This window comes from Clarias gariepinus, chromosome 28 (assembly GCF_024256425.1).
Source record: "Clarias gariepinus isolate MV-2021 ecotype Netherlands chromosome 28, CGAR_prim_01v2, whole genome shotgun sequence".
Lineage (NCBI taxonomy): Eukaryota > Metazoa > Chordata > Actinopteri > Siluriformes > Clariidae > Clarias > Clarias gariepinus.
The window spans coordinates 5,285,818-5,296,709 of NC_071127.1; the positions used below are offsets into that span (position 1 = coordinate 5,285,818).

Genomic DNA, 10,892 nt, shown 5'->3' on the forward strand with positions numbered 1-10,892 from the left:
CTCGGCGTATACGCCGCGCTAATGTTCAGCGTTTCTGCCTTTCAATAAACACCCTGATGGACAGATAGTTCCGGAAAACAGACCACGTGTCTCAAGTGTGTGATTCTTTATCACTGCCGAGTTCTCAACTCTGATTGGTCAGGTTGGGTCATTCCAATTCTTATAAAAGCAGCACAGGTTTATTTAACTGCAATATTTTTATAGCGAATTCACATAGCACCCGCTTATTCACATAAGCAAGAAAAAAATCATTAATTTGTTATACGGTAAACTTTTCTTTAATGAGATTTTTATGAGCTATAATATTTTTTGTAAGGAGTCTCCAGTTTCAGTGCTTTGTAAAAGCTTCATCTTTTACGTTTTCACACATCTTCAAAACTGAGAGGTTTTATATCATGTAAAAGTTTGACGTTTTCTCAGGAACATAATTTTTTTTTCTTGTCTTGGAGAGCAAACTATATCATGTAAGCTGTTCTACAAAAGTTGTGGACAGCACACAGTGTTTTACTAAATAAAGTTGTTACTGTGGTATATAAGGAATAAAACACTGTGACGTGCTGTTAATTTAAACAAATGCTCACACAGGAACGCTGCGTCATCACATCATGTCTGTGATCATTTTTATTCCTAAAGAGAATTATATAACAAAAGCATTCTTTAGCATTTCCTTAAGGGTTTCTTACATAATTGACTCAGGACATACTTTTTGACCAAACGTATGTGGACACCTGCAACCATAATGTGCTTCTTCCACAACACTCCTAGAATCACACAATTGTACAGAATGTCTTTGTATGCTTTTACATCACAGTTTCCCTTCACTGGAACAATGAGGCTCAAACGTGTTCTATCTTGTGCATGAAGCCTCAGTTAAAAGTGTCCTGCATAGACCCCTGACTGAACTCAGCCCCACTGCACCATCAGCTTTGGGAGGAACTGGAGCTTCACCAACATCCAGACATAAATAACGCTGATCTTACTAACGCTCTTGTAAGATGAGATGAATAGGCATAAATGCTCTAAAATCTAGTGAAAAGCGTTCCCTGAAGAGTGAAGCGTTTAAAAACTGGAAATAGTATTGTTTCAAATTTCAAGCAGACTAAAACATGTAAAATTAATTAACAGTTGTAGTATAATCTCAAACATATTAATTCCGCAGAACAGAACATAAAAATATCCAGGACAGCCCAAACGTCTACATCCACAGGCCTTTTTCCTTTAGGAAATTTTATATTTTTATTTTTTTAAATCAGACCAAAAACAGTTTAAGAGCTACAACAGAAGCAGACCCGACACCACCCCACGTTTCTCTTTAAGCTGATCTGAAGTTAGGATCAGGGGTAGCTCAGTCGTTAAGGCATCGGAACACTCAGAAGGTCCCAAGTTCAAACCTTAGCACCACCACCAAGCTGCCCCTGTTGAGCCCTTGAGCAAGAGACTTACCCCTTAACTGCTCAGATGTACAAAGAGAGAAAAATGTAATTTGCTTTGTTTAAGGGTTTTTGCCAAATGTAAACAATTCAAGTCTCTTGAGGACCTGAAGGATTCTGTAGGTATCAGCTCAGAACCATCGCTGCAGTAAAGGAGGAAACCATCTCTGTATCTCAGGAACATCATCAGAAGTCAGAACCTCTCACAATTTATTTTGCGTTTTTTGCTCTTTTAAATCCATTTTTAGACCATGAAATAGTTGTATGTATACAGTAGTTCTGTATCTATATAGTTAAGCCTTTATTCATTACATCTACAAAAGTTTAAACATTCCTTTTAACTCCCAGGTTGTTCCTGATTTTCTTTCTTTCTTCATTATAAAACAATACTAAAGGCATTTATCCAAAATACACAATCTCCTTTAAACAGTTGATATTGAGATGCATCAGCTACTTATACTCTGTAAAGCTTCATAACGGCTCTAATCTGAGGTGCTATTTGTTAATTGGTGATTTCTGAGGCCTCTTAACTCTAAATCTTAACTCTGCAGCAGAGGTCAGTTTTGGTCTTGCTTTCCTGGGAAGGTCTTGATGTGCTACTGATTACAGTAATAAATGTGAACAATGAAGAACAAATGAAATTCACAGACCCACTGGCTTTTACTATGAGAACCACGGATGTAAACGATGCTGCTAAAAAAGCCGGGAGAGCGAGAGAGAGGACCTCGGCGTGTAACAGCAGCACGGTGTAAATCCTGCTATAAGTCAAGATCACTGAAGATTGGAAAAGCAGTAATTTTCTGATTTAGATAAGAACTCTCTTCATCAGGCTGTCTGATCTATGCAAACCTAGCTACAAAGTGGATGTGGCTTGATTTTCATTCTCATCTATTCCGATAGTCACCACTTGGTTTTTACGAGGGTGAGTCAAAAATGATTGCAATATATTATATAAAATATATAATATATACACATTATAATAAAACTTCAGCAGTTTCTGTTCAAGGCTCCGATCACTGCTGTGCAGGTGTGGACGCGTTACATCAGTTCATTTGTAACAGAGGTGCGAGGAAAAATAGATGCCCTGCTTGTGATTTGCACGAAAGAAGGGCATCAGGCAGTGATTCATGTTTTTTTTTAATGGTCTGAGGGTAGACCGGGTGCTTAAGCACCTTACAGAAGAGCATAAACCGCAGTGTCTGCATGTCTGCAAACAATTTGGAGCGATACTCTAAGGAAGGTGAAAGTTTCTTAAAGAGAATCATTACTGGTGATGAGACAAGATTCATCACCATGAGCCTGAGAGTAAACAGCAGACTATGGAACAGAAACATCCTCAATCGACTGAGAAAAAGCTCAAAAGTCGACCATTAGCTGGAAAATTCATCAACACTTACAGATTTCTGGGATTCTCGGGGGCCAGAAGTATTGTAACACCATCAGAAAAAAGACTCAACAAATCAACAATGCTCGTGACAGTGAGATGCTTATTAAAGAGCTGAAGACTAAACTTTTGTTTTGAGATGTTAAAAGTGTCCTCCCTATAGTCTTCGTCTTGCTCTATCAGACTTTCACCTGTTCGGTCCCCTGAAAGCAGCCCGATGAGGATGAAGATTTACTTCCGATGAAGAGCCAACAGCTCAGCCATAAACATTTTTTATAAAAAGGGAAGGAATACAAAAGCTTGTCAACTGACGGACAAAGTGTCTTAAAATGCAAGGAGATTATGTCGAAAAGCTGTTTAAATATTTAACAGTGGATAATTTTTGACTCACTCTCGTACTTTTTAAAATAAATTAGCGCTCGCTAATACAATCAGTTTGTATTTACAGTGAAAAGGCTGAAGGTCTCAGGTGTCTGAAATGAGCAAAAAAAAAAAAAAAAAAACCTTCAATACACAGATTCCTACTGACTGAAGATGATCTGATGTGTCACTTTCATTTAACTGGATCAGCACCATGAAGAACGCAAAAGATAAGATTCCCACTGGCCAGCACTCGCTCTATTCAGAGCTTTTTAATTTCTTTCTTCTTTTTTTTAAACCACTGATTTCAAGTCACATCCATTACCAAGAATCAAAAAAAAAAAAAAGGTTACAAAATGACACGATTGTGACGGCGGTCCAGATGCTCTCTCACACACACCGCAGAGTCTTTATCAATACTCCAACATCAAATCGATGGTGTTTTAGAAAACATCTGGATCACTGAACACACTAAAACTGGAAACCTATAAACAAAAGAGGAAGAGAAAACATGAGAGGAGAAGACAAAGAAGGTGTGCGTGTGTGTGTGTGTCTGAGGGTCGAACGCCACGTTGCACGCCACTCAGCCACAGTCTCTATTTGACCAGAGGTCTGGTTTTGTCGTCGTCTCCACACTGGTGAGCTTTGTACTTTTTTACCTCAGCCATGTACTTAGACCAGGCGTCACCTTTACCCTTCTCAGCCTGCACACAGAGAGAGAGAGAGAGGTTAAGACATGTGGCATTAACTTACACACAGATCTAAACACAAGAGCGAGATTAAAAAAAAAAAAAAAAAAAAAGTTTAGCTTGTTTTCACCGGAATTTGAAAATAAATGTGATGGATGGAGATGAAAAATAAATCTGCTGATTCTTTTCCTCCACACACACACACCTGTTATCACAGTACATGGTGAGGATTTTATGCATTAAAATCCCAACAGACTCAGACCTGGTCACTTGTCACCTCCATGCTGTTATTTAGTGCCATCAGTCAAACACAGTTGGAACGTTTTTTTTGTTTGTTTTTTTTTGTGCGTCAATTTTTCGTCACTACGACTGAACATCAGGGGGTTGGACTGAGTTTCCCCTTTTTTTCTTCTTAAATTCAATTTAGTTTTACTTATATTTCACTTTTAACTGCCGCAAATCAGTTTTACAGAATCGACAACAGGAGATAACGGAAATAAGTTCAGAAAGCGTGAGGAAATATGTCGAAATTATAGATTCATATATGTATTACTTAAGCGCTTAACACTTGTGGTTTTGCATTGCACTAAAAACTCTGGTCATCTCACATTTTTGTTGTGTCTCCTGATTATACAAACTACAAACCTGCCTTTGTGTTGTTAACTCTCACCGCTGCTGGATGTCTGGAACTTCCTCGGAACATATCAACCCAGTGAATCTCCACCTATATCTAACTATCCATCCATTCATTCATTCATCATCTACCTACCCACCTGTCTGCCCATCTATCTATTCGTCCACCCTTCTACATATCCATCAAACTACCTATTTATCCTAAATCATGATGAGAGCTCTAATATTTTGAACATTTTCATCTTGAATGCATACATTTTTCCCCTTCAACATTTGATCCTAAGTGAGTATGTAACTTTTACACAGTTCTTAAGTCACCCTTGTAATAAACTCAAGATGTGAACTCTGTATTATCATCATCATCACAGCTGCCTCACAAATACCGTGACCATTCCCTGTGACATCACCACGGCTTTACATCTCGTACTAAAGCCTTTGTATCGACTCTGGACGGGCGACGCCATCTCTCGAGACTGATGACTTTGACACTTCCTGTAGACTGAGGTTCTCTCAGTTAAATCCTCCCTGAACCCTGCCGAGTATCACCATAATGAAATAACAAGTGATGCGTTACCACAGATGACGTCACTCCAGGATGAACTCGCACTTCTCACACACACACACTCACCTCCGAGTCAGGTTTCTGCTTCTTGGCCACCACTCCAGTCTTGAGTGCCAGCTTGGCGCCGCCTCTGCGCTTGCCCACCTGGGTTGGGAGGAGAAGACTGAAACCGTTACACGGGCCGGACCCGGACACGCCTGTCCTTCACACAGGACAGCAAGGACAAAGCAGCATACAGTAGGCGCCTTCTCACCCGCCCCTTCAACCAGACTCGGCTCAATAACACCATCGCCATGGTAACCGGGCCCAAGCACTTTAACATCTCTTTTTCTTTTTACAAAAGTATAGACAAGATCTAAGATCATCTACAGAGTGTATTAAATGATAAAAGTGTGTAAGTGAGATATATATATTTATACACTGTTATCTATCTAGGACCCTCTGGATCTTGAGTGTGTGTGTGTGTCTAATAAGTGAGACACACTGCTGTAAACCCCCTTACAAAGCTGGCCACGCTAACAGGCTTCCTCTCCCCGGCCGTGTGCGCGTGACTGCCCGCCTCCTCCTCCTCCTGCTCCTTCCTCCGCCGCTCCTCCTCCATCTTCTTCTTGAACAGCTCCATGAAGCTGCCGTCGTTGGCGAAGGCGTTTCCTCCAGACCCGGCGGCGGTGTTACTGCTGCTGCTCTCCGCTCTGGGCGCTCCTGAGCCGGGGCTGGCGGGGGAGGCCGGCCCGCTGCTTGACTCGCTGCCGCTGCTGCTACCGCTACTGCTACTACTGCTGCTGCTGCTACTGCTCTCTCTCAGGGTCCGGCGTTTATCCTCCATACTGATCTCTCTCTCTCTCTCTCTACAAACAGTCTGTGATTATTTATAGAGCCAGAGCCGTCTCTAACAAACACAAACACAGAAACATGAACGCACACGACCAAATTAAATAAAATAAAACGCCGTCTGTTCCGTTCTGTGGTGCTTCTCTTCTGTTTGTCCTCTCAAAACGAATAAACCGCACCGAAACCCTGCCACGGCTCACATTCTACACGGAAAATTCTAGAAAACTTGTAACCGTTTTCGCGTTACCGTTGCGCAGCCGCCATTTTGTACTTCCTCCTGATTCTTCTGCTGATGCTTCTTCTTCGTCGCCTCCTTCCGCTTCTTGTTGCCTGTTGTTCGATCAGGCGTGCCGGTTAGACGCGCCCCCGATAGGACACGAAGGTGTACTGCATCACGGTCTCAGCACCTCATCAGACTGTACAGTGTCTGTTTATAGGGAGAAATGGTATATCATGGGGGGGGGGGGGGGGGGGAATCAATATAAAGTAAAAAAAAAAAAAAAATATATATATATATATATATATATATATTAATTTTTAATTTTTTTTATTATTAAAAAACTAAACTTCAGAATATTATATTTTGTATTGTTGTCAATCAAATTTCTAATAATTTTAACTATTACAGCTTATAAAATATGAAACAAAAAATTTTTTAGAACATGTTTTGTATTTTTATATAATTTCTAATAATTGTTTTCAGTATGGCTTATAAAAATAGGGAAAAAAACAATTTCAGAATATTATATTTTGTACAATTCATAAAAGTAAAAACAAAAACTTCAAGTTGTATATCTATATATCCATACATATGGAAATTACATTTTATTATACACTTTTTTAGGGACAGTACAGTCTGACGATATGCTGACACTGTAATGCAATACACCTTCATGTGCTTTACGCAGAATATGTATAAAAGCATGAATGCACTGGCAAGTGGAAGATGTCAGAATTCTTTCCTTGGTGAAGTCAAAGACACTCTGGAGAAGGTAGGTGTGTCATTGTCCACGTTTCCAATCAATCATTTAATTGTTCTTTTTAGTTTTACGGCCATTGGCAACCAGTAAGCTCAACTGTCACCTCCGCTCTATGGACATTTTTGCTGACCACCGATAGATCACAGTATGACTTAAACGCTGATGATAACGCGGCCTGATGTTACATTCAGCGAGGAACACCTGCGACACGCTCAGTGTGACAAACAGGTAGCCAGTTGGCAGTGACATCACCATTTATATAATTTCGTGAGCAGGTCACAGGCGTTCCTCACCATATGTAACAGTAGGAGATCACATCTTTGGCAAAAACGGGTACGTCAGGCCGAGCTCACAGCTTCTGAAACCCCGGATCAGCCCTCAGATTTTTGACTTAAGGATTTTTAAAAAGTTTTTCTTCACCAAGGAAATAATTCTGTGATTATTCACTTTATTTTTTATCTGTGGTCTTCCAGGACTTTTAGTGTTGCTGACCTTCATGCACACATTTATTCTTTTTATAGAATGCACCATAGGTTCGGTTCCCAGCCACTGGGTACAGTGCCAATCCCAAGCCCGGATAAAATGGGAGGGTTGCATGAGGAAGGGCATCTGGCGTAAAACCTGTGCCAAGTTGTTGCGCAGACCAGATAGTCTGCTCTGGCAACCCCTTGCCGGGAGCAATCGAAAGACCAACACCACCATTAAATTGTTGATTAGAGTCAGCTCTAGATCACTTACCTACTTACTTTGTCATGAAATAACTAACAAACAGGTCTCGACGAAAACTGCTTCTCAGCTAGTTGGCTTCTTGGTGAAGCAATGGGCGTCCACTATACTGGATCCTTACTGCCACATTCTGGTCAGTTTAAATCCTCTTTTCTAGTCCTTAAGAAACCCATCAAATACTTTTCACAGTGTAATCAACCATTGTACTCTTCTTTGTTAGTTGTCCAGTTACTTTTGAGCTTCTGAAATTATTGGGCTTCTAAAAATAAATAATTGGCTTTGATTGCTCTGGCTATAGCAGTATTTCTGTTAAACCTCTTGAATAATTGTTTATACACACAAACCTGTGTAAAACTGCCCCAGACCCTTATCATTCATCACACATTCATACAAAGAAGTGCTCTGAACTCATGTAGGTAGTCTTCTCCTGAGACAGACATCACCGCTCTGGAGCCTGACGTCAGTGCGGTTACACCAAGTCCAGCTTACACTTATCCTCATGTATCGTGATCGCATTCTTGCATGAAGTTCTCGACGCTTACAGAGCCAGTCAGTCTGGAATGTCGTACGAGGTTTACTGATGCAACAGAGTGATAGAATTGAAGATTTTTTTTTTACACACTGCACATTTCAACAATGAAGAGCATGTCTAGTGTCTAGGCATTCCTGCGTTATGGAATAACAGAATGTACACTGCTCAGGGGCAGATCTAGCAGTGTAGAAGTGTTGCACACTAGCTTGCGGTAAAGGAGACACCCTGTAGAGTAAATATTTAATTATTTGTTACATGTACTTTACAGCACAGTGAAAGTTTATTTTATTTTTTTTATTTCACATATTGCAGTTAAGAATCTGGGCATGAGGCTCAGCCAGGATGCAGCGCCGCCTGGAGCAGATAGGGTTGAGTAATCAGTAACCCAAAGCCATAACAGTTTGAGCCACAAAGTTTTACAGCGTCGTATAAATTAAATTATTAATTATTTTGGTGTCTTTCTATGAATCATCACATACTGAATGAGTTTGTGCTTGGTTTTATAAAGCTGGTAGCATTTCTTAAGTCATTATAAAAGGTGCACTTAATTTTGACAATTTACTTGCCTAGAAAAAGTAACACATTTCAGTAATCATTGACGTGTTATTGGTCATTAAACAGATTTTTTTTTTCTTTTGTAAAAATGACGTCGGTGTTACAGTCATTGATCATAAGACGAGGGTCACATGACCAATTTCAATCAATCACAGAATAATAATGCACCTTTAAAGAAAACACACACACATTCTCTCCCTCACACGCGCATTCTCCCTCACACTCTCACGCGCATTCTCTCTCACACTCTCACGCGCATTCTCTCTCACACTCTCACGCGCATTCTCTCTCACACTCACGCGCATTCTCTCTCACACACACACACACACACACACACACATTCTCTCTCACACACACACACGCATTCTCTCTCACACACACACACGCATTCTCTCTCACACACACACACGCATTCTCTCTCACACACACACACACGCATTCTCTCTCACACACACACACGCATTCTCTCTCACACACACACACACATACATTCTCTCTAACACACACACACATACATTCTCTCTCTAACACACACACACATACATTCTCTCTCTCACACGCACATACATTCTCACACATTCTCTCTCTCACACGCGCACGCACACACACGATCTCTCTCACACGCGCACGCACACACACGATCTCTCTCACACGCGCACGCACACACACACACACACGATCTCTCTCACACGCGCACGCACACACACACACACACGATCTCTCTCACACGCGCACGCACACACACACACACACGATCTCTCTCACACGCGCACGCACACACACACGATCTCTCTCACACGCGCACGCACACACACACGATCTCTCTCACACGCGCACGCACACACACACGATCTCTCTCACACGCGCACGCACACACACACGATCTCTCTCACACGCGCACGCACACACACACGATCTCTCTCACACGCGCACGCACACACACACGATCTCTCTCACACGCGCACGCACACACACACGATCTCTCTCACACGCGCACGCACACACACACGATCTCTCTCACACGCGCACGCACACACACACGATCTCTCTCACACGCGCACACACACACGATCTCTCTCACACGCGCACGCGCACACACACACGATCTCTCTCACACGCGCACGCACACACACACACACGATCTCTCTCACACGCGCACGCACACACACACGATCTCTCTCACACGCGCACGCACACACACACGATCTCTCTCACACGCGCACGCACACACACACGATCTCTCTCACACGCGCACGCACACACACACGATCTCTCTCACACGCGCACGCACACACACACGATCTCTCTCACACGCGCACGCACACACACACGATCTCTCTCACACGCGCACGCACACACACACGATCTCTCTCACACGCGCACGCACACACACACGATCTCTCTCACACGCGCACGCACACACACACGATCTCTCTCACACGCGCACGCACACACACACGATCTCTCTCACACGCGCACGCACACACACACGATCTCTCTCACACGCGCACGCACACACACACGATCTCTCTCACACGCGCACGCACACACACACGATCTCTCTCACACGCGCACGCACACACACACGATCTCTCTCACACGCGCACGCACACACACACGATCTCTCTCACACGCGCACGCACACACACACGATCTCTCTCACACGCGCACGCACACACACACGATCTCTCTCACACGCGCACGCACACACACACGATCTCTCTCACACGCGCACGCACACACACACGATCTCTCTCACACGCGCACGCACACACACACACACACGATCTCTCTCACACGCGCACGCACACACACATTCTCTCACACGCACACACGATCTCTCTCACGCACACATTCTCTGTCACACGCGCACGCACACACACACACATTCTCACACGCGCACACACACATTCTCTCACACGCGCACGCACACACACACGATCTCTCTCACACGCGCACGCACACACACATTCTCTCACACGCACACACGATCTCTCTCACGCACACATTCTCTGTCACACGCGCACGCACACACACACACACATTCTCTCACACGCGCACGCGCACACACACATTCTCTCACACGCGCACTCTCTCTCACACGCGCGCGCGCGCACACGCACCCTCTCTCACACGCGCGCGCGCGCACACGCACCCTCTCTCACACGCGCGCGCACGCACACACGCACCCTCTCTCACACGCGCGCGCT

At 43.4% G+C, this 10,892-nt stretch overlaps 1 protein-coding gene across 1 annotated transcript; it reads right to left on the bottom strand.

The window, feature by feature from the left end:
- Positions 1-595: 595 nt before the first annotated feature.
- trir (telomerase RNA component interacting RNase) lies at positions 596-6,196 on the bottom strand. Its single transcript, XM_053490126.1, has 3 exons — positions 5,561-6,196; positions 5,125-5,202; positions 596-3,878 (listed from the first exon to the last, which is right to left on the bottom strand). Exons 1-3 carry the CDS (start codon positions 5,882-5,884, stop codon positions 3,771-3,773), a joined length of 510 nt encoding a protein of 169 aa, XP_053346101.1. The 5' UTR covers positions 5,885-6,196; the 3' UTR covers positions 596-3,770.
- Between the last annotated feature and the right edge of the window lie 4,696 nt (positions 6,197-10,892).